The 25,670-nt window shown below is 40.3% G+C and overlaps 1 protein-coding gene across 1 annotated transcript; it reads right to left on the reverse strand.

The window, feature by feature from the left end:
* Nucleotides 1-393: 393 nt before the first annotated feature.
* LOC120066344 (F-actin-capping protein subunit alpha-2) lies at nt 394-22,565 on the reverse strand. Its single transcript, XM_039017658.1, has 10 exons — nt 22,487-22,565; nt 12,099-12,162; nt 8,759-8,810; nt 8,534-8,597; nt 2,764-2,970; nt 2,571-2,650; nt 2,010-2,088; nt 1,849-1,920; nt 1,651-1,713; nt 394-1,423 (listed from the first exon to the last, which is right to left on the reverse strand). Exons 1-10 carry the CDS (start codon nt 22,523-22,525, stop codon nt 1,283-1,285), a joined length of 861 nt encoding a protein of 286 aa, XP_038873586.1. The 5' UTR covers nt 22,526-22,565; the 3' UTR covers nt 394-1,282.
* Between the last annotated feature and the right edge of the window lie 3,105 nt (nt 22,566-25,670).

Below are 25,670 nucleotides of genomic sequence, written 5' to 3' on the forward strand. Positions count from 1 at the left end.
AGGGCTCCTCCCCCTCATCAATATGGGGGAATACGTGCCAGTCAGCCAAGTTATCTTTCAGGTGTAGTGTATCTTGAATTCAGCTGCTTTGAGGATTCCCCGTTTTATGTTCAATACTGTACTCAAAACGGTAGTCATATACTACATTGTATGTTTGCCCTAGAGCCTCTATCTATAAATTAATCTGTTGTAATTTTTAGCATCACATAAACTGATTTACTAAAGTTTTTTGATCTACTCTGTCATGTGGTCAATGTGTGCACATTTATGTAACTTAGATATGAGGGATTTGAATTAAAGTGTAAAGTGAAAAACCTACACAGAAGCCACATTCCAGGCTACCAACATAGTCATGACTGAATTACAATTAATCAAGGAAATAAATGACCAAACCATCAGACAAGGATGTTTAATACAGGTATATATTACAATGTGCCATGTTATAAGTCAGATCTGTCTTAATAAAAAAATAAGCATTGGGGGAGAAAGTGATACTTTTACCTTTTATTGTAAATTTAAATTCAACATTATCCACATTTACTAGCAATTAAAGACTTGTTAATTAAGCGTGTCAAGTTATCAGTTTCTCCTTTTTTGCTAAATGAACATTCAGTTCAGAAGTCAGGGAGTTAAACTGCAGTTTAGCCAGGAGGGTCGCAAGCTTGAGATGTTCACGTATGAGGCAAACCGTGGGGAGAGTACCAATATGAAGTGTAACAAGAACCTTGAGTGGTCGACATTGGCAAAGGTGACTAACCGCTTGTGCAAAAGATGTCATTATGATGTCATAGAAGTACGAGCAATTGAACACGACTGAGGGACTCTTTACAGTATGAGACAGTAACCGTGTTGTACAGTAGAGGATTCTCTTATCCTGTATTTGCCAATAAAGTCCTACTCTAAATATATTTTACAGTGATACTCCTCAAAAAATAATAGTTTCATCATTACAATTGGAATTGTTTTTCTTTGGGTCAAAGAAAAGGTGTGGGCTCACCACCATATTAATAAATATTGCACATACATTGAGACGTATTATGCTCCACCCTCTCCTTTATGTACTACGTCGTCCTCCACATCCTATTTTGCCAATAATAATATCATGATTATCATCTATGTATTATACAGATTATGTTTTTAACAGTGTCTGTATAAAAGCATTCATAAAAGTAGACTTTTTTCAGTGAGACCAAACCTTTTTTTGCCCCCCATTAATCTAATTTGTACAAAGACAATACAACAATCCAGTCATGCAATGTTGGGGTTTTCCATTTTGTTTGTTTTAAGCGTTCTGCATCTCCTTGCCAATCTTGTAGCTCAGGATCTTGTTCCAGTCGATCTTGGTGCGCGTCACGGGAAGCTGGCGGCGCAAGGCTTTGAAAGTGGTGTCCGACATGGTTTGGTAATTCTCGTTGATGGCAGTCTGGCGGGGTAAGAGAGGAGAGGGAAATTCATTTGGGCTGTCACAATAAGAACCACAATTGACAGGAATTGTCACACGGTGGTGGTTTCCAGAAACACTTGCCACTAGTTTGCCATCAACATTACTAGTCACAAAATATGATGCTTCAGTTTCTTGTGTTACAAATATTACAACAACTACTTTATAGGCACACGTGTCCATATCAAAGCTTTCCCAATCTCACACACCTGGTAGTCGTTCTCTGCAGCCTCAATGATCTTAATGAACTCCTTTGCAGTTGCAACTTCGTTCTAGTGAAGAGGAACCAAGTGGAAATCAGGAAGTGAAGAGGTTCAAATAATAGATTGTCAAACATACATACTAACGTGCATGTACATGTTTTGACGTGTGTTTTCCACACGTATTCCATTTAGTGATGTACTCACAGAAATGGACATCGACTCCTGGACCTCTTTGTGGCTGACCAGCTGAACGTTGCCGTCTTCATAGTAATGAACCTACAACCAGACCGAGAGTAGTGTGTGATTAGTGTGCGATGGTCTGGAACTCAATTACCTAACACGCAACCATGCGCCCACACACACACCTGGATTTTCATGATGCCGGCCACTTGAGTGGTGGAGGAGCCAATTGTGAATTTCCACTCTGACCTCCAACGTCCGTTCCTTTACAAAGAGAAGAAATTAAGTATTTAGTACGTCTACAAGCTCTCAAAGTGTGTGTTGAGTGTTCTCTCACTCCCCCTCTATCCACTACACAGCAGTCTTTCCTAAGAGGTATCAGATCTTGTACAGAAGCTGTAAGATCATTATACTCAGGGAGCTTTAGGCTCAGTAAAACCCACCGCAAAGAGGATTGGCACGGCCCTTTTCCAATTATATTAACCTGATCAGGGCTGGCTCAACAAGGGAACGGGAGGCCAACAATCTCTAAACCAACAGGCACTGGTTAGCCAAGTAGCGAAAAAAGCAAGCTAAGATGGTGTTTGAACAGTGTTTAGCGCGTAAACCAGACAATAGAAGGTTTGCAGGCTAAACATTTTTGGATTCTGCCTGAAGGGAGTTTGAAGCCATTTACATGACTATAAATCTAAAATCAAACATACTTCATTCATCTCGCATCTTTAAATTCTGAAGTCCATAAATACCAGAAGTTTTTTGGTTGAAACTGATGGCACTCGATACACACGATGATGGTTTGATGTCCGTCTATGGTTTTGCCATAAATCTAAAGGGAGATGACACATTTTCAGTGTACTTAGTTAATTCACATTACATGATAAAATGACAAATTTAACAGCGCAGGATCAAGAAGATGGGTGTTATGCAGCCCAGACGTACGGTGCAGACTCCGCTGGGGTAGTGCTCCTTGACGTAGGCCCGGACAGCACCATCCACAGCACTCCTCCAGCCCTCCATGGCGCCATCCACATCGTGGGGCCGTGGGTCACTGGCCTCCTTCCTCAGGTGGTCAAACTTAAAGGAGATCTTGTTTTTAGGGTCAAGGACCCGCCCATTGCCCAGGTCTCCATGCTCTGTGATTAAGACCTGGAGAGAGATTGAGGGGAGATCCGTAGGAAGGCAAGAAGAGGGAGATAAAAGGGGAGGAAGAGTTGTGCTCTCCTTTATCACTCTGCCTCTTTTTTCCTGATCATCAGCGCATTCGGAAAGTATTCAGACCCCTTGACTTTTTCCACCTTTTGTTACGTTACAACCATATTCTAAAATAGATTCAATCATTTTTTTCATCCCTCATTCTACACACAATGACAAAGCAGGTCTCAATTTTTTTTAATCCCCCCAATAAAAATATACATACACACTACTGTTCAAAAGTTTGGGGTCAATTAGAAAATGTCCTTGTTTTTGAAAGAAAAGCACATTTTTTGTCCATTAATATATAAAATTGATCAGAAATACAGTTTAAACATTGTTATAAATGTCTATTGTAGCTGGAAATGCCAGATTTTTTATGGAATATCTACATAGGTCCATTATCAGCAACCATCACTCCTGTGTTCCAATGACACGTTGTGTTATCTAATCCAAGTTTATCATTTAAAGGCTAATTGATCATTAGAAAACCCTTTTGCAATTATGTTAGCACAGCTGAAAACAGTTGTCCTGATAAAAGAAGCAATAAAACTGGCCTTCTTTAGACTAGTTGAGTATCAGCATTTGTGGGTTCGATTACAGGCTCAAAATGGCCAGAAACAAAGACCTTTCTTCTGAAACTCATCAGTCTATTCTTGTTCTGAGAAATGAAGGCTATTCCATGCGAGAAATTACCAAGAAACTGAAGATCTCATACAGCGCTGTGTACTACTCCCTTCACAGACCAGCGCAAACTGGCTCGAACCAGAATAGAAAGAGTGGGAGGCCCCGGTGCACAAATGAGCAAAAGGACAAGTACAGTGTCTAGTTTGAGAAACAGATGCCTCAAGTCCTCAACTGGCAGCTTCATTAAATAGTACCTGCAAAACACCAGTCTCAAAAACAACAGTGAAGAGGCGACTCTGGGATGCTGGCCTTCTAGGCAGAGATCCTCTGTCCAGTGTGTGTTCTTTTGCCCATCTTAATCTTAATTTTTATTGGCCAGTCTGAGATATGGCTTTTTAATTGCAACTCTGCCTAGAAGGCCAGCATCCCGGAGTCACCTCTTCACTGTTGAGACTGGTGTTTTGTGTGTACTATTTAAAGAAGCTGCCAGTTGAGGCATCTGTTTCTCAAACTAGACACTAATGTACTTGTCCTTTTGCTCATTTGTGCACCGGGGTCTCCCACTCCTATTCTGGTTAGAGCCAGTTTGCGCTGTTTTGTGAAGGGAGTACAACATTTACAACATTAACAATGTCTACACTATATATATATTTCTGATCAATTTCATGTTATTTAATGGAAAAAGTGATTCTCTTTCAAAAACAAGGACATTTCTAAGTGACTCCAAACTTTTGAATGGTGGTCGTAAAATAATCACACACACACACCTTATATAAATACTTAAGTATTTAGCTCGGGTGCATCCTGTTTCCATTGATTATCCTTGAGATGTTTCTACCTATGGTAAATTCAATTGATTGGACATGATTTGGAAAGGCACACACACACACACACACACCTGTCTATATAAGGTCCCATAGTTGACAGTGCATGTCAGATCAAAATCCAGGCCATGAGGTCGAAGGAATTGTCCGTAGAGCTCCAAGACAGGATTGTGTCGAGGCACAGATCTGGGGAAGGGTACCAAAACATGTCTGCAGCAGTGAAGGTCCCCAAGAACACAGTGGCATCCATCATTCTTAAACAGAAGAAGTTTGGAACCACCAAGACTCTTTCTAGAGCTGGCTGCCAATCCAAACTGAGCAATCAGGGGAGAAGGGCCTTGGTGAGGGAGGTGACCAAGAACCCGATGGTCACTCTGACAGAGTTCCAGAGTTCCTCTGTGGAGATGGGAGAACCTTCCAGAAGGCCAACCATCTCTGCAGCACACCCAAATCAGGCCTTTATGGTAGAGTGGCCAAACAGAAGTCACTCCTCAGTAAGAGGCACATGACAGCCCACTTGGAGTTTGCCAAAAGGCACCTAAAGGACTCTCAGACCATAAGAAACAAGATTCTCTGGTCTGATGAAACCAAGATTGAACTCTTTGGACTGAATGCCAAGCACCAGGTTGGGAGGAAACCTGGCACCAGCCAGCCAGCCATGGTGGTGGCAGCATTATGCTATGGGGATGTTTTTCAGCGGCAGGGACTGGGAGACTAGTCAGGATCGAGGGAAAGATGAACGGACCAAAGCACAGAGAGATCCTTGATGAAAACCTAGTCCAGAGCGCTCAGGACCTCAGACTGGGGCGACGGTTCACCTTCAAAACAGGACAATGATCCTAAGCACTGTCGTGTCTGACTATCATTAAATGTGAAGACAGAATGAGAAAATAACAATGTGTAATTATTATTACGCGATTAAACTAATCATGTAAACTTTAATTAACTAGGAAGTCGGGGCACCATGGGAAAATGTTGAGTCTATTTCCCGAATCGACTCTCCAGAAATGTTCATATCTTATTGAGTACAGTCTTGTATTAATGTATTATTACCTCATCAGTTGTCATTACTGAACGTCGCAAACCCTTAGATATCTGCACGAACCCTAGTATCCATAATGAATCAGCGATACACAAATTAGCTTAGTAAATAAATAATTAACTAACTAAACAAATCACAGAAATACATAAACAAACAATATAGTTATTGGTTACTAACACAATGCATTGATAAGTCCCTACTGGGCTAAACCGTAATGACGTCTTGGTAGAAAATGGAAAGGGGGTGGGGACAAATAAAAAGCGGGAAAGGCTAAATGGATTCACTACACAGAGTTGATAATTATATTCATTGAAATGCTAATCCTTTGCACATGAACGGCCGCTAATTTGAACATAATTGCAATGTATATATTTACGCCCGTATGTCGTTGTTGTCTTCTCTGTTGGAACCGCCGGTCCGTCTGCTGGAGAGTCCGTTCATCATAGAGTTTCTGGTTAACTTCCCCAGAAATCACAATGTCTTTCGTAGTTGTCGCTTTCTCAGCGTCTCTGGATAGTGTCTGTTGTAATGGATTCGTCAGGCGTACAGATGGTCGTTACATAGAATAGATGCTTCCGCGGTTGTCGGTATTCTCGTACTAGACTTACGTAATTTCCAGCTGCAGACCAGTAATTCTACGTCTAGGATTTGCTCTTATTCTGTAGTGATTGATAGTCTGAGTTTAACCATTTCCAGCCGAGTAGCCAACGCTACACGCTGTATGGTCTCCATGGCCTATAAAGTTGTAGTTCTTAACCATTTCAACATGTAGCCACAGCTTGATGCTTTCTGGTCTAATGTAAATTTAGTCGGAAGTGGGTTTTATGCACTTCTGGGAAAAGGGGCGTTCCATGACGTCGATGTAATGTCAATGCTTACGTGGGCGTGGCCACTGATTTGGTTAACTATATGAAAACCTTCTAAATGAGAAAATATGGGTTAACATCACATTACATCTTTTCACAAATAGTTTGTTTAATCACATACCCCATAATTAAGTGTACACAACCAAAGACACAGTAATGAGTGTTTCCTGTCCTTCATGAGCTCACCAAATGAAACACACTTGTCATGCCTGTCCCTTAAAATGTCCACGGACCACTCGCACATTCTCGAAAATATAAATATTGTTTAGTTATCCAAACTTTTGATGTCCAAGTGTTTCTCCGTGTTCCACAGTTTACATTCCAATCTCGAACACTACAGAGCACAGAGGCAGTATTTTATGACCGCCATAAAACAGTCGACTTCCCGCTCTCCCCCTCTATGAGAGAGAGCACGCTGTAGAGCGGACCCACTGTAACCTGATCCTTCAGATCTTTACAGGAGAGTTAACCTCTTGACGCTAGGGGTCAGATTATTATTATAATTTTTTAAAATAACGTTCAAGGTAAATGGACTATTTCTCAGGTCCAGATCGTAGAATATGCATATAATTTACAGATTAGGATAGAAAACACTCCAAAGTTTCCAAAACTGTCAAAATATTGTCTGTGAGTATAACAAAACTGATTCTGCAGGCAAAAACCTGAGGAAATCCTACCCGGAAGTGATTTTTTTATCTGTGTTTCCTGGCCCGTCTTTCTTCCATTTAAAGGGGTATCAACCAGATTCCTTTTCCAATGGCTTCCTCAGGCTGTGACCAGGCTTTAGACATAGTTTCAGGCTTTTATTTTGAAAAAAATTATCTTTTATTGAATAGGTTACGGTCGAAATATTATCGATTATGTTTGTTAAAAACAACCTGAGGATTGATTATAAAAAACATTTGACATGTTTCTACGAACATTACGGATACTTTTTGGAATTTTCGTCGAACGGAACGAGGCTTTGGTTTTCTGAACATAACGCTCAACCCAAATGGCATTTTTTTGTTATAAAACTATTATTATCGAACAAAAATAACATTTGTTGTGTAACTGGGAGTCTCGTGAGTGCAAACATCCGAAGATTATCAAAGGTAAGCGATTCATTTGATTGCTTTTCTGACTTTCGTGACCATGCTAATTTGGGGCTAGCTGTTGTAGCATTGATTGATACACTCACAAAAGCTTGGATTGCTTTCGCTGCAAAGCATATTTTCAAAATCTGACACGATAGGTCAGATAACAACAAGCTAAGCTGTGTTTTGGTATATTTCACTTGTGATTGCATGATTATAAATATTGTTAGTAATATTTTGCGCCCTGAAATTCAGCGGTTGTTTAGGAAAATGATCCCACTAAAGGGATCCGTAGCGCAGAGAAGTTAAGACATCACAAAGCCAAGACAACATAGTAGTGGCTTTGGGACAAGTTTGAGACAAGTGAGTGGCCCAGCCAGAGCCCGATCGAACATCTCTGGAGAGACCTGAAAATAGCTATGCAGCAACGCTCCCCATCCAACCTGACAGAGCTTGAGAGGATCTGCAAAGAATGGGAGAAACTGCCCAAATACAGGTGTGCCAAGCTTGTAGCGTCATACCCAAAACTCGAAGCTGTAATCGCTGTGGCAAAGTACTGAGTAAAGGGTCTGAATACTTATGTAAGTGTGATTTGTTGTATTTGTAATAAGTGAAAAAAAACTATTTAATTCATTTTAGAATAAGGCTAACGTATCAAAATGTTGAAAAAGTCAAGGGGTCTGAATACTATCCGAATGCACTGTATTCCTAATACTCATTCTAGTGTGTGCTAACCAGAACATTTATTGGTGTATCATTGTGTTACCTAGGCAACACCACAACCACACTGATCTGGAATAGTACTAGAAGAGGAATTATTGTTTGTGTATAAAACATAATACAATCAATATGCAACCAGGCTAATATTCAGTCCATTGAATAAAACATGATCCCTAAGGTGAGTCTGAAGGCACTAGGCTTCATCCCTTTATGTAGTTATTCTCAGAATCCATGACTAGAGCTGTTAATCCCTATTGTGGTTTGTTCCTAATGATACCAGGTCTGGAGTCACTAGCATCTATAGGCTTTGACTGGATAAAGGCTGTGCATTGTGAAATCTGTCTTGTTTCACTGTAGTCCTACCTGTTCGTCATATCTCTCTATTTTCACCGGGGTAAACTGGTCCACGTTGTACTGTGCAAAAGCACTAAAGAAACAGACAGAAACAGGTACAAGGTTAATCAGTGCCAATAATGAATTACTTCCTGGAGAAACAAAGACCTCATCTTTCTAGTTGGTTAATAATGTACTCATTCTGTTGATAGTTTATGACCTGAGCAGACCACGGGTCTATATTTCATCACTTACTGTGCTGCACCTTCCCTGAGCAGATTGTCATTGTTGAGCAGCAATCGTACATCTGTGGGAAGTACAGAACCACACGTCAGAGTTCAGAAACCTACAGCACACAGACACACAGGAGGATTCACATCAAATCACATCCCTCTTTATCATACATAAACATTCCAGTCACAGGACTAGCATGGGGACAAAACTCACATAGACAGAGAAGGGCAACCAGTAGAGCACAAACACCATTGTAAATACAATTATTTATTTATTTTCCCTTTCATACATCAACTATTTGCACATTACTACAACACTGTGCATAGCCAATAATACCATTTGAAATGTAAATTATTTTTTTTATGTTGAGTGAAATGTTTACTGTTCACTTTGACTATTTCACTTGCGTCGGCAATGTAAACATGTTTCCCATGACAATAAAGCCCATGAGAGAGAGAACGAGAAATGTTTATTAATGTTTCCCTTTTGTTAATTGTATATTCCATTTGCTTTGGCAATGTAAACATATGTTTCCCATGCCAATAAGGCCCTTTATATTGAATAGAGAGACCAAAAGAGCGAGAGACCGACAGCGAGACCTGGCTCTCAAGAGAAGACAGGCTATGTGCACACTGCCCACAAAATGAGCTGTACTTCCTAACCTTCTGCCAAATGTATAATCATAGAGACAAAATTTCCCTCAGATTACACAGACCCACAAAGAATTTGAAAACAAATCCAATTTTGATAAACTCCCATATCTATTGGGTGAAATACCACAGTGTGCCATCACAGCAGCTAGATGTGACCTGTTGCCACAAGAAAAGTGCAACCAGTGAAGAACAAACACCATTGTAAATACAATCCATATTTATGTTATTTATTTTCCCTTTTGTACATCGTTACAACACTGTATATATACACACACATACAATATGACATTTGAAATGTCTTCATTATTTTGATACTTCGTGAGTAATGTTTCCTGTTAATTTATATTTCAGAAGAAAAAAAATGTAACTTTTGTTTATTATCCATTTCACTTGCTTTGGCAATGTAAACATGTTTCCCCATGCCAATAAAGCCCCTTAAGGACCGGACCCTTTTTTTCAATTGTCGCCTGAAATGACATACCCAAATCTAACTGCCTGTAGCTCAGGACCTGTAACAAGGATATGCATATTCTTGATACCATTTGAAAGGAAACACTTTGAAGTTTGTGGAAATGTGAATGTAGGAGACACACACATATTAGATCTGGTAAAAGAAACGTATGTTTTTTTTCTTAGCATTTTCTTTTTTATATATATTTTTTCCACCATCATCTTTGAAATGCAAGATAAATGCCATACACATTAAGATAGGAGCCTAGGTGTAACTTAGATTTTGTCCACAAGATGCCAGCGTGTGTGCAAGGTTTCAGACTGATCCAGTGAAGAATTACCTCACTACACAATATTTTGCATCAAGTCTGCCAGGAGTTTGCCCAAATGTGCCAAATTGTTCAATTTATACATTTAAGTACATAACTATAGAGTATATACAAAAATGCTACGGTAGTAGCATTGCCGTGATGCGTTTTGTTGTTGTGCACGATCCTCAAACAATAGCATGGTATTTTTTTTTTCTGTAATAGCTACTGTAATTTGGACACTACAGTTAAATTCTTGTTAATCTAAGCTTTCTGCCCATATAAAGACATGTCTATGTCCCAAAAAGTTGGCTGTTGTATACAATGTTTTCTAGTCACATTATGGCATATTGAGCAACAACCGTCCCGGTAAAGGTTCAATTCAAATTGAGAGCCCTAGGATGAAGCTAAACCAGCCATGGCAAGTTCACACACTGTAAAGGGCTGTGAAGTCAAAGAGATGAAAGGGGAAGTGTTGACACTGTGTGTGTGTGTGTGTGTGTGTGTGTGTGTGTGTGTGTGTGTGTGTGTGTGTGTGTGTGTGTGTGTGTGTTGAGCTGTGAAAAGGAGGCACTCCGAGGTGACAAAGCTAATCATGGACGGGGGCAGGAGTATACATTCACACAGCCCTTGGAATTGCCCCTCTAAATAGTCTCTTCAAGCCCCCACTTGTAAGTCACCACTTTAACTGGGAGGCAGTGTTTTACTGTGTGCCAATGTGCTAAATAGTCCATGGTTTTGTCCCTCTCCGGTCGGCCCGTTTGTGTTCATACGCACTGGGCTGAGGCCTCAAGGCAGGGCTGCCCTACTGACCCAGAGAGTCAGGATGTTTCTCAAAATGCATATTACCATGCTCCAAGCACTCAAATTGTCCATATCAAAGTATGCGAAGCACGGAGGGCACTTTGAATGCGTACTCCCGTTTGTACATATTGAAGCATACATCTGACAGTATGCTAAGAAATATTATGCTAAATGTATTGAAATTTGAACTGAAGCGAAAATACCCTCCGACTTCAAAATGAAATTTTGCCTATTCACATCTCATATGTTGCAAGACTACAATATTTTATCTTGGTACATTAATAAATATACAGTGTTAATTTTGGCATGTTTACCTGATCGCAAACCCATAAGTCAATAGGGCTTACTGGCTAGATACTACTGTTAGGTAGCCAGATCGCCACAAAGAATTGGTAACTACAAATGAAAAATGTACATCTACCTTGCATAACATTAGTTTTAGGTCATTTTTGCCTGTATAAATCACTGGCTAGCTAGATTATTACGATACACATATATCTAACTAATAATTATGAAGTAAAACGTTTACATTGAGTACATCTGGTTTTGTCGATTGTTGCCATTGTCCTGGCTGGAAGGTTTAGTGAATGGGGAGGTGCAGCATGAGGTACTACAGTAGGGGGAGTGCTTTCTCAAATGTAATGTTTTATGCGTTCTCCACACTCTCGTCCTCACAAGAACGTACTCCAGAGAACGTCCTGGGTAAATGCACTCGGAGCATGAGTGTGGAGTACGGTAGTATGCATATTGAGAAACATCCTCAGTCTGGCTTTTGTGATGACTCTCTGTCATTCATTCTTTATGTTAGGAGCATAGTGCATGATCTGATGGGGATTATGGGCCAGCGACTCAGTCTCTCCCTCTCAGAAATGCTCCGCAACAGGCTAGTAGACAACTAGACAGTGCATGTGGGTGTGAGACAGAAATATTGAGATACTGAGAGAGAAGTCTGTTCTGCAGCGTGTGGTTATCTGTGTCATATCATCTCAAGTGACACGCTCATCAGGATGATGTGACTGGATGCTCTTCCAGTTATAACTATGGCGTTACAGCAGGTAAATTGTGAGTTGTGGCGCTCAGACCAGTATCCTGACTTTGGGCGATAGACACACACATAAACCCCCCCACACACAGACAAACTCTCACCATTGAAAACTTCGTTGAACTCTCCCGGTGGGGCGTGGATGACAAAGTTTGCTGCTATGCGTACCTACAAAACAGCAAGACAGACACTTTAAAGCTGACATCCGCATCACCGGCTTATTTGTTATTGCTTTGTTTATGAAACAGAGGAGCATCATGGTAAAAAAAAAAAAGAGAGAAAAAGTGCCTGGTTAGAATCCGGCCCAGTGCTATTTCAGTACACTCATCTATCAAATAAACATACAAAAATGTTATGCATACTCTGCTGTTCTATAGCAAGTGCAATAATTTCCAAGGTAAAATAACTCAAATCTGTTTGTTATTTAAAGTAATTTCTTTGTAATGTCACAACGATAGATATCAGGTAGATGTATTTATCCATTTATTGTCATTTGGCTTTGGTTTCACTTGGTTTCAGTAGACAGAGGATCCCCTCTTATCATGATTACGTTAATCAGTTATTAAAAACATTGTCAATAAGGGGAAGTGCGAAACAAACAAGCAACCCCTCTAACCCCACCTAATGAGAACTGTATTTTCTGTTTCTAAGCCCAAAGCATGGACAAATACAGTGGGTTTACAACCACAATTCTCACTTCTCAGCCACCAGGCACCCAGGGAGTTGTTCTCTCTTCTTAACATAACTGTCTGTCCCCTGCTGCACCACATTTCCTGTTTGGAGGTCACATGTGAAACTGACAGCGCAGGGCAGGCAGCCCCTCCCTCCCCTGGTGGCTCATGACCATATATGGGCATGAAAATGTGCTGAGGAGCCTAGTAGTGAAGTGCACCCCTCCCTCGCTCTGCTAGGGGTAGGCTAGTCTATGTCCCTGTTCCCCACCTCCCCTGGACTGACAGGCTGGGAAAGTGTGCCTCTCCCTGGGGCCCTTATTAGTGGTCTGCATGAGAGCTTTGGTTCCCAGCGCGGCTGCAGATTGATTCTCACTAATGAGTGATGATAGGGTGAAAGCAGGAGAGGTGCTCTGGGATTCTTGTGTCTTCATTGCTGCTGGCCTTGCTCTGGGAAAAAATAAAATAAAGTGTTCATTGCTAAAATGGAGCCATTTGGATCAGGGCTCCCTTATTATGCTTCAGAGCAAAGTAAACACGTTCCCGTAGTGGCGCTTCAGTGTTATCTGCTATGCTCAGTTTAAACTAACCGCTCAACAGAGTTGATAACTGGTCACGCGATTTGCTAGCAACAACATGGAGTCACCATCAGTCAATACTGGTAAAAATGTTACATTCTGGAAATGCTTACCTTTACAACTGCGCTCATTCTGCAGGGTGCTGAAATTCATACTTTTAATAAAACTTAGAGAATACAACTGACGTTTTCCTAATTGGTGTTGCTCAACTGGTGACGTAACTTAGCTGCCTTGATGTACTACGTAAACAGATTCAATTGGCACAAATTGGGAAATAGTCGGTGATTGTATTCAAAAGTTTAATAGTATGAATTTCAGCACCCTGCGGAAGAACTGTAGTTGTACAGATTAAACATAGGTAAATGTAAGCACTTTAACATTTAAAATCTGTCGTTCTGCCCCTGAACAAGGCAGTTAACCCACTGTTCCTTGGCCATTATTGTAAATAAGAATGTTCTGAACTGACTTGGCTAGTCAAAAGGTTTAAAAAATAAAATAAAAATTGTCGCTAGCAAATAACGCGATCAGTTATCAATACTCAACTCCGCCTCGATATAACAGAGTTGAGCTTTCCTCAGCTACATGTACACTCAACTCTGCTCTTATAGCCTAGCATCGTGAGATGCTGTGCCCTTTTATTTCACTGCTACTCTTAGTCAGGTCTATATTGTAAGAGAATTTCGTCTTAAAAAAAACGTTAGGCCTACCCGTATTCGACCCCATTATAGCGTTACCCTACCAATGCATTGATGTAGTGACACTAACACAAGACGTCTGTTGGACGCAGTGTTGCCAACTAATTTTCAGGGTAAGTTGCTAGAGGCAGGTTGATTTGCTGCTAAAAGTTGCTAAAATGACGTTGTGATGTCATTGCGTGATAACGTAAAACTGCGTCATTACGTAGAATACACAATAACGTTACTTAAATTGACTGGCCATCTCGGCAAAAAATATGATTTGACATTTGTTGAGGTACAGACTCCCACTCTTTTCTGTACTTCTGGCTGTACAATTTGGATTGAGACATGTTGATTGATGTTGTAAGTTCTATTCAAGATCAAACATTCGTGACCAACTATATTAATTTGGCTCGTAGAACCCATACTACTGCTGCTGCAGTCAGCCATCAATGATTTGCAATTTACTGAAATTGCTGCTGGCCTTCTGCTGACGTCACTCACAATGCACTTTTGCAGCCACAACGTGTGTTGTGACTGAGTGTGACAGAGAAAATCGTTTTTGTGTCATTTAGAAGGAAAATACGTGCATTTTAGCGTTTGAGTCACTTTTCAAAAGTTGCTAAAAGTTCCAAATACATTTTTAAAAGTAGCTAAATTTGTTGCTAGGTGCTGTTTGAAAAAAAAGTTGCCAGGGTAGTCTGAAAAGTTGCTAAATCTAGCAACAAAATTGCTAAGTTGGCATCACTGGTTGTGCATGAATAAAATACATGATGCACTTAAATTAGGACTCTATTTGGGTGATTCTCATGAAACCAATTTAAACCATGTCAGTAGTAAGTTACTAAACCATGGTCCATGATGCAGCTGTTTCACCAGCTGACTTCCTGGTTAAAAATGGGCTCAATAAATGACTATCAATTCAGTGTAATTCACTGGCCCATAATAATAATATCATAATCACTTGGCCATCTTTATTCTTTAACAGAGTGTGTGTGTGTGTGTGTGTCATAACAGGAGACAATGCAGGTATTGTTCAGACAGAGCAAACACACTAACTGTTCTTCCACATTATCCTCCACATTCAATCACAACTTTATTGAATTGAAACTGATTTACTGAAGTGAGAAGTGGTAAGAGGCATGCTGGGATTGCTTTGAGGGTCTTTTTGCACCCCACCATAGTGAAGATCAAGGAGTCGGACTAGGTGAGACTGAAGAGAGGAAGGCTAGAAGTTAGCCAGCTGACCTGACAGTGACAGAGGTAGCCTGGGACAAGGGGGGCACTGGTGTCACCTCAGTAGGGCTAGCCTGAAAAAGCCTCTGAAGGAAATTGATAGACTTGTGACGCTCACTTTAAATCTGACAGCTAATGATAATACCATTCAAAGCTAAAAGGGTAAGTGGAGTGGTCGTGTTTCATTGAGTGCTACTGTCTACCCTGCAGTAACATCAGTAGAAACGAGAAGTGAGGAAAGGACCAACCATTACTTGGATACTTAGTATGTTTAGTAAAGGCCTACTGCCTCATATGGCTGCAGCATGACAATCTAGTAGACGACATTTAAACTGAAATCACTTGGCGTCAGAGACAAAAATAATTCATCAAGATTATCTGAATAACTACACTATTAGGCAAACACTGATGGTGGCAACCTTTATAGATATTTGCCATGTCCTTTATTAGAGATGCTGCTGTGTGTCTGACTAACTGGCTGTTTGGTGTGAGAGAGCTGGAGCTGTCGTGTCCACAGAATTAAATACTTGATCTTGTGACACTAGGTTTGGATCACACCCACTCCCAGGCAGGCGGGCACACACACAATGAGGTCATTTCACAGGAACACTGAGAACAGACCGGCTCCAAGAAGGATTTTGTTTTTGACACTTCCATCAACTCCCAACAAAGGACTTAAATCATCTTGTTTCAAATTTGGCCATGGAATTAGACACCCACCCTACTCGCTATAATCTTATAAAAACACACTTTGGCCTAGACGATAGCCTAACACATTCACAAAGCCATGCATAAGTACACACACACAGAGAGAGACCCCCTGCAGGAGCCTAGTGTTTGTAAGCTCCTGGGCAGACAGTCACCAGCTGTTCTCTCTGTGTTCTCTATCCTCCAGTGATGTGTTTCCCCACATTCACACTCCCAGGAGCATCTGTTATTCCAAAACACACAACTCTAGAGCACCGTCCCTAATCCCAGAATCACACTTCTTATCAGGACACTCCAGAACCCTAAACGATGAGGGAGGAGGAAGGGGTGTATCTGGCCTGCAGGCATCCTATAGATGTATACTCCAGGGGACTAAATCCTCCATCCTGGCACCTCTCCATATTTGTGATATATGAATAGGCACCTTGAGCACAGTACAACTAGAAAAACAGTACATGGGTAGCCAGCATAGGGTCTTCTGTCCTGTCACAACCATTGAGGCGATGAGAAGAATAGCCACAAATAAAGAAGATAATCATCCCCATAATGTCCCTGGAAGTAACTTGACCAGAACCTCTAAAATAAAAAAAATGGGGCAAAGGACACAAACACACATCTACCATTGAGCTGTTTATAGTCACTCTTCCACAAATCTTCATCTTTGAACAACTTGAGACCAGTGACATTCTAGCCCTTGGTCTTGTTACGGTTAGTTTGACAAATGCAGATAGTGTTTCCCTTACCAATACTACTGCCCAAACAAATTCACAATTAGGCTAGTTCATTCTTGTTTCAACTGAATGTTATTGCGGTTTTAGGGCCCTATAAAATGTTTTATTTTTTGCCTGATTCCATTGTGTTTTTCCAGGTTTCTGTTTAAAGATAAAAGCTAAAAATATCACACTTTTAATAGAAAAACAAATAAATGTAATGTTCTAAGTCCACAATAATGCTTAAACCACATCAGGACACCACTTGAGGTCTGGGAAAAATCTAAGACATTTTGTTTCCAAAATAAATGACCACTGGATTGTAGAAAATGAAATTCTGCCAGGTAGGTCTAGGCTACATTGTAGTTAACATTTAAATTGAGAAGGTTTTTGGGAAGCCTTTCCATCTACCAGCAGACAGTTATCATTAGCATTGTCGTTAACGGCTACACAAGGTGTAGACTAGACATACGCACGACACACAGACAGGGGCATCCCTGTGCTCTTTCAGGAAGTTGCAGCAAAATACAAATCACTGGTTCATTTTGTTCATGTCTTATGATTAACTTGGGCAAATTAATGGATTTTCGAAAAAGTTCAATACATTTAGTTCTCCACAATGCAGATTGTATAGGGCCCTACTGTTTGCACTGCAGGCCTGAATGTTGCTTTGGGCTGGGGGAGCTAAAGCACCCTGCTGCCAAGATAAGAGATCCAGAAGCAACACAGCAAATAGATTGTGAACACTTTAGAATAAACAGATCTTCTGTATTCCACCCCAGAGTCATACTGTAGCAGGCCCAGGCTATATGTGGAGCTGTTTGCACACTGAATAGCACCACCAGGGTTGTTTCTCCTGCACATCCAAATCTATCACAGCAGGGAAGACACGTACAGACAAGAGAAGTGTTCCTTAGGCCCTGCATTCTTCACAAACACAGGAGAAGTAGGCCAATACTACAGAAATCATGATGTTTACGGTGTGGCTGTAAGTCCAGCCATGATAACCATGGTTTGTTTATTAGAGTAGGCTACTTGACAACAATCTCCTGTAAAAAGTCTCAGATTACTTTGTCATTTAGCCTAACACCCAAAGATTGTTCTCAGTTTCAAAGTAAGCCATGTTAAAATGGCTGAGGTTTAAAATAGTCACTAAAAGTCAGGGTGGAGCAGACACTTGCAGACAGTGATACAGTGGTCAAGTAGATATATGAGGGCGACACCAGAGAGACAGCCCTGGGGCTGGGCAGTTATATCTGTAGTTTGCAAGCTTGATTGCTACTGGCTCTGAGGCTGCACTTAACCTTCCCATATGAACCCATCTATAGGCAATCTTCGAGCCCACTCACTGAGCTAGGCGTACATAGTAGAGGTCGACCGATTAAATCGGAATGGCCGATTAATTATGGCCGATTTCAAGTTTTCATAACAATCGGAAATCTGTATTTTTGGACACCGATTTGGCCGTTTTTTTTTTTTTACACCTTTATTTAACTAGGCAAGTCAGTTAGGAACACATTCTTATTTTCAATGATGGCCTAGGAACGGTGGGTTAACTGCCTCGTTCAGGGGCAGAACGACAGATTTTTACCTTGTCAGCTCGGGGGATTCAATCTTGCAACCTTACAGTTAACTAGTCCAACGCTCTAACCACCTGATTACATTGCACTCCACGAGGAGCCTGCCTGTTACGCGAATGCAGTAAGTCAAGGTAAGTTGCTAGCTAGCATTAAACAATCAATCAATCATAATCATTAGTTAACGATATTACTAGTTTATCTAGCGTGTCCTGCGTTGCATATAATCGATGCGGTGCGTATTGTTGCTCCAATGTGTACCTAACCATAAACATCAATGCCTTTCTTAAAATCAATACACAGAAGTATATATTTTTAAACCTGCATATTTAGCTAAAAGAAATGCAGGTTAGAAGGCAATATTAACCAGGTGAAATTGTGTCACTTGTCTTGCGTTCATTGCACGCAGAGTCAGTGTATATGCAACAGTTTGGGCCGCCTAATTTGACATAACATTGAAGGTTGTGCAATGTAACAGGAATATTTAGACTTATGGATGCCACCCGTTAGATAAAATACGGAACGGTTCCGTATTTCACTTAAAGAATAAACGTCTTGTTTTCGAGATGATAGTTTCCGGATTCGACCATATTAATGACCTAAGGCTCATATTTCTGTGTGTTATGTTATAACTAAGTCTATGATTTTATAAAGCAGTCTGACTGAGCGATGGTAGGCAGCAGCAGGCTCGTAAGCATTCGTTCAAACAGCACTTTCGTCCGTTTTGCCAGCAGCTCTTCGTTGTGCTTCAAGCATTGCGCTGTTTATGACTTCAAGCCTATCAACTCCCGAGATTAGGTTGGTGTAACCGATGTGAAATGGCTAGCTAGTTAGCGGGGTGCGCGCTAATAGCGTTTCAAACGTCACTCGCTCTGAGACTTGGAGTGGTTGTTCCCCTTGCTCTGCATGGGTATGTTCCCCACCCTCTGCATGCTTCGAGGGTGGCTGTTGTCGATGTATTCCTGGTTCGAGCCCAGGTAGGAGCGAGGAGAGGGACGGAAGCTATACTGTTACACTGGCAATACTAAAGTGCCTATAAGAACATCCAATAGTCAAAGGTTAATGAAATACAAATGGTAGAGAGAGAAATAGTTCTATAATTCCTATAATAACTACAACCTAAAACTTCTTACCTGGGAATATTGAAGACTCATGTTAAAAGGAACCACCAGCTTTCATATGTTCTCATGTTCTGAGCAAGGAACTTAAACATTAGCTTTTTTACATGGCACATATTGCACTTTTACTTTCTTCTCCAACACTTTGTTTTTGCATTATTTAAACCAAATTGAACATGTTTCATTATTTACTTGAGGCTAAATTGATTGTATTGATGTATTATATTAAGTTAAAATAAGTGTTCATTCAGTATTGTTGTAATTGTCATTATTACAAATAAATAAATAAAAAATATTTTTTTATTATTTAAAAAAACGGCCGATTAATCGGTATCGGCATTGAAAAATCATAATCGGTCGACCTCTAGTACTCCGGAAAGCCTTCTGTGCCATTAGGCTAGGCCACATTGTTGCAATTGCTGGGCTCTGAAAGACAAACCACTGCATTGTCTCGAGCTAAGGCTTTTCCATGGTACGCTCTGGCACTTTGAGCAAGTTCAACCCTCACTTGGGTATATCAACACAGACTGGCATTTTAAAAGATGACATGTACGCAACTTCACATCTGGCAGTGCTAAGAAACAGCGGTAGGATACGATACGTTCAGCAGCATCTCTTTAGTGGAGCGCAAACAGACTAATGCCAATCTCCTCTGATGCGCGTCTCTGCCGTAACAAGGAAGCTGGCAGGCCTGCCACGTAAGGGCACTTAAGGGAAAAATGGCTTGACGACTATGGCGTTGACTCTTCCTTCCTAAATCATTTAAAAATGTAGACTTTGTTTGTTCAAATGTTCACTAAAACCCAGAGGGGCAACTCTGTCTTCCCTAAATATCACAGTGATGTTAATGGTTAGGAAAGCCGAATCTGGAAAAGTAATCCACCCCAAGAAATAAAGATCAGTCCCTAGCAGCAAATATAATATAAGGTCTCACAAAATTTGTCCATTTGGTTATTTTTAAAAAAGGACTTGTTTATGACTTTTGCATCTACACCCATGGCAGCTGTTTCCTGACAGCTAGCTGGCTGTCAAGGGATGTGATATAACGAGACAAGGCAAGTGTCAAAACACACATTAATGCACACACATTAATGCATCACATTAATGCATCATTAGCTCCTTAGACACAGTACCTTTAGAAAGTATTCACACACCTTGACTATTTCCACATTTTGTTGCATTACAGCCTGAATTTAAATGGATTAATTTACATTTGTCACTGGTCTATACACAATACCACATAATGTCAAAGTAGAACTAGATTTTTTGAAGTTGTTTAAAAAATATAAAGACTGAATTGGCTTGAGACAATAAGTATTCATTCCCTTTTATGGCAAGCCTAAATCAAAAATGTGCTTAACAAATCACATAAGTTGCATGGACCCTGTGTGCAATAGTGTTTAACATGAATGACTACCTCATCTCTGTACTCCAAACACCCAATTATCTGTAAGGTCCCTCAGTAGAGCAGCAAATTTAAAACACAGATTCAACCACAAATACCAGGGAGGTTTTACAATGCCTCGCAAAGAAGGACACCTATTGGTAGATAAGTACAAATAAAGCAGATATTGAATATCCCTTAGACCATGGTGAAGCTATTAATTACACTTTGGATGGTGGATCAATACACCCAGTCATTACAAAGATACAGGTGTCCTTCCTAACTCAGTTGCTGGAGAGTATGAAAACCGCTCAGGGATTTCACTAGGAGGCCAAGGGTGACTTTAAAACAGTTACAGAGTTCAATGGCTGTGATAGGAGAAAACTGAGGATGGATCAACAACATTGTAGTTACTCCACAATACTAACATAATTGACAGAATGCCTGTACAGAATACAAATATTCCAAAACATGCATCATGTTAGCAAAAAGGCTCTAAATACTGCAAAAAATGTGGTATTCTTGTTCTAAATACAAAGTGTTATGTTTGGGGGAAATCCAATACACCGCTGAGTATCACTCTCCATATTTTCAAGCATAGTGGTGGCATCATGTTATAGGTATGCTTATAAATCATTAAGGACTGGGGAGTTTTCAGAATTAAAAAAAGAAACAGAATTGAGCTAAGCCCAGGCAAAATCCTAGAGGAAAACCTGGTTCAGTCTTTCCACCAGACACTGAGATTAATTCACCTTTCAGCAGGAAAATAACCTAAGGCCACATTTTTTATGTAACCTTTATAGCATTACTTGTGTTGTATTCGTACTACCTGACAACAGTGATGCACTGTAGCTAACGTTAGCTAGCTAAAATATGTGTAGGGATATCATGAGTGAAGCCAGCTAGACTTTAAGTTGTGGTTTACTGGGTCGGGTGTGGGGGGGACCTGACAGTACTGGAAATGTTATGTTACATCTCGGCGACATATGGTGGCTCAGTCCTTACACTCAACCCACAATAATTAACGTGCTAGCATGATTAGCTAATGTCTGTGACTGATGGGGAAGAGGGAGCCACACCCATTGGACGATGCCCTGTCAAAATCCTAATAACTTCTGACCTTAAGATGTTGTGGACAAACTAGTTGAAGATGAATAATGTTGAACATTGATCTGAAGTAATTTATTGTGCAGTGTGGTGGTTAATTTACTGCTATTCCTTTTAAGGAAATGAGAATGTACAGCCAACCCGCGATACTGTTGTCATCTCAGTTTAGCTAGCTTTCTAGTGACAATGATATCATGCTAGCCAGCTTGGCTTTGCAATATTTAAATCCGAGATTCAACACTAGTCATATCCGTCACACACAAACAGCAGTAAATTGCACATGACCAGTATATCGTGCAACAAATACAGAACACTAACAGGGCGTGTAGAGATCGAGGTGGTGACTTGCTTAAACGTTATCTGCTCATTCGTGAGAAGTTGAAGACATGATCACACAAAGCGACAAAGAAACAAATTACAGCACAGCGTTGGTTACAATCTTCACGATGGGGGGGGGGGGGGGTGTTAGCGTTGGTTTATTTGTTATACGCTGCATGGTTCCTATTTCAGAGATAGGACCGTACAAGGAGTCTCCATTTGAGATTCGCAAAGGAGCGGAAGTTAGGCAGAGGCTGCCGAGCTAAAAATATAGACTAGCAGAGCGAGAAATCGCGGTTTGTTTATACAGCGTTTATGCACAGTAGATTAATATTTTTAATAAACGCACACATACCTACATTATATCATATGTCATCCAATCAAGAGATGCTAAAAATGACATCTTACCTTCTCCTCATCAGATAACTGCTCTTCATGATCCGCCATCTTTTCTTCCGGCACCACCAGCTTGTAGAAGCCACATATGACGTCATCAAATGGGAGGATTCCCACAATTTCGGCAACAAATGCCGCATTCATATCCTAGTCAGAACTAGGAAACTCGGACATTTCCGACTGATGAATTTTTGAACGCGGCACGTGTATATCTACAACCAGTTAGCAAGTTGGAAATATCAGAGTTTTCTAATTCTGACTAGTAAATGCTTTTGATTGGTGTGCAGGCCTATTAAAAACTGTATGTCGCTTCACCAATCAGGGATTAATTGTTATTGATAAGCAGTGTAGTCCTCCTTTGTTAAGTGTTTTGAACATACAGCCCATGGCTTTGAAAGGTTTGGAAAAACTAAATGGCATTCAAATAACAGCTGTAAATTGTGGATTGGATTATCTGTCAAATTTCCACGATTTTACTGAGATACAGTTCTTATAAGGAAATCAGTCAATTTAAATAAATGCATTAGGCCATAAATTATGGATTTCACATGATTGGTAATACAGATATGCATCTGTATACACCTTTAAAAACATTTTTTTTTAAGTAGGGGAGTGGATCAGAAAACCTCATGCATCACAACACATCTCCTTCGCATTGAGTTGATCAGGCTGTTGATTGTGGCCTGTGGAATGTTGTCCCACTCCTCTTCAATGGCTGTGCAATGTTGCTGGATATTGGCGGGAACTGGAAGAGCTGTTTTACACGTTGATCCAGCACATCCCAAGAGCACACTTCTCCAGCGTGCCAGTGGCCATCGAACATGAGCATTTACCCACTGAAGTCGGTTATTTTAGTGGCCTTTTATTGGCCCCAACACAAGGTGCATTTGTGTAATGATCGTGCTGTTTAATCTGCTTCTTGATATGCCACACCTGTCAGGTGGGTGGATTATCTTGGCAAAGGAGAAATGCTCACTAACAGGGATGTAAACAAATTTGTGCACAAAATATGAGACAAATATGCTTTTTGTGCATATGGAACATTTCTGGGATCTTTAATTTCAGCTCATGAAACATGGGACCAACACTTTACATTTTGTGTGCTGCCATCCTGTTAGAAGGTAACAGATTATTTTATTACAAATGGTTAAAATGGATTTTCATTGTGTTCCATGGTGTTATTTGCCCCCTAGTGCAGCTTTCTGGTACTTAGAATGTACGCAAACAGGAAGTAGAGAATTCGTTCTGCACGCATAGAAGCAGCTAAAAACAACGCTACGGTGCAAGTCTTTCAGTGTAGTTATTTCTTGTCACGCTTCAGCCTTGGAAAATATTTGTTTGTAAGTTCGATTCAAGCATTTAGCTAATGATGATAATCTTGTTATTGATAGAGTTTCTTACATATCAATGTTGGTTGGTTGCATTTACTTACACAAATTGCAATGCTTTTCATGTATGCCGTTAGCTGTATTACTTTGCTCGTGCGTCATGCAAACGAATTGTAAAATATACAATACTGTAGTTTTGTTACCGATTCTAGTGTAATATGCTTTGTTATTCTACATAGATGGTTGTACATTATTAGAGTAATGAAAGGAGTTAGTCAATTACCATATGAGTAGCAATTAGCTATATGGTTTGGCATCATGCCAGATGCATGGTACCTTAGCACGTGCTTTCTATTCATGCAACTTCAAATGTATAATGTACAGCTACAGTATGTCGGTCTGAATTGAATACTAAAGTATATTCTTTTCTGTATTTTGCAGTTTTACAACATAAACGTTTTCAATATATTCATTCAAGAAAAGTCACGCCTTGGGAGTTTTATTGAAGACTTAGTTGTTAGCTATCTGTCTAGTTTTGCATGGGAACACAACTCAAGGGCAGAATATTTTGCGTTTATATTTTTGTTCAGTATATTCAGTGGCAACCCTTTATTTTGAGCCCCACCTGTTTAGCAAAAAAATATCTAATAAAAAAATCTAGATATTTTGGCATTAATACATGTCACAAATCAGTTTGCAAACAATGTCATTTAAAAAAATAATTTTAGTTAATAAAGCCACATACAAACATTGTTTATTTTTTGCTTTCTTGAGTAAGAAGCCTCCAAAATGCAGGTGTATCAGCCTAGATCAGCGCTTTCTGTGGTGCTGGGGCAGCAAGCGGAAAATACAGAGCGTAGGGGTTGGTAATGTTCTCTAGTTGCGCCGTGATTGGCTCAGTGTTCTGTCACTCATGGGGACACTACATCACCGCAAAATCTACAGGGAGAGCTTGAAAATTCAAGCCCCTTGGGTGCTGCGATAGATTTACATTAGAAGTGACAATCCAAGAAGGCTCAAGGTCATTGGCCACAGATCCATTTACCTCAAATCACGTTATATCTACAGTAGCTCTGACTGGATACTTTCAAAATCGTAGCTAGCAGTCATCATGAATCAAGTCGACAATCTACTGGCACATTTTTTCAATCCTTGTCATATGAAGAGAAAATATAGATCAAACGTATCGGTGCTCTTTGGACATAAACAATACACAACCATTTGGAAATCGCAAATTCAACCATGAGTGATTTGGAAGGAATCAGTGGCTAACTGCAAGAGTTACAAAGCAATCAATAGCCTGATTTTCAGTGGAGAGGGTGTGTGGTCCAAGTCTGGGTTTAAGGGTCTCTTTTCCAAGCTTAAAAAATAAACATTCACATGCAACACCATGGGCCAGAAAAGGTTGAATACATTGGCTATGCTGTCAATCCAGCATGACTTCTGCCACGTTCAAAACACCTGGAAACTCAGAACTGGGAAATCTCAGACTTCAGTGAGTTCAAGACAACTGGGAACTCGGAAAAAAACTAGCTCCGACTGGGAAAATACGTTTTGAACGGTCATCCAACTCGGAATTCCATGTCGGGAACTCAGGCGTCTTTCTAGAGCTTCGACCTGAAGATCACTGACATCATGATTCAATCTTGTTTTTTTCTGATTTTCCAGTTGTCTTGAAAGCACCATAAATCCAGAGAATGTAAAACTTTTATGCCCACAAGAAGGACTGCTGCGTCACCTTCCTTTTCAAGTGAGTCCATAAATGATGTAATATGTAATATGCCATGGAGACATGTATACTGTAGCTAAGAAAGTAATACTAAGTGTATGTTGTGTAGCAAGTCGTTAGAAGCCCATGTGCCTCACCC

Source organism: Salvelinus namaycush, chromosome 21 (genome assembly GCF_016432855.1).
Source record: "Salvelinus namaycush isolate Seneca chromosome 21, SaNama_1.0, whole genome shotgun sequence".
NCBI lineage: Eukaryota > Metazoa > Chordata > Actinopteri > Salmoniformes > Salmonidae > Salvelinus > Salvelinus namaycush.

Coding starts and splice junctions, on each gene's coding strand:
- LOC120066344 (XM_039017658.1), bottom strand. CDS start 22,525: ATGGCGGATCATGAAGAGCAGTTATCTGATGAGGAGAAG. Junction 12,163..22,486: donor AGTTATCTGATGAGGAGAAG/GTAAGATGTCAT, acceptor GCTGTTTTGTAG/GTACGCATAGCAGCAAACTT. Junction 1,424..1,650: donor CTGCAGAGAACGACTACCAG/GTGTGTGAGATT, acceptor TTACCCCGCCAG/ACTGCCATCAACGAGAATTA.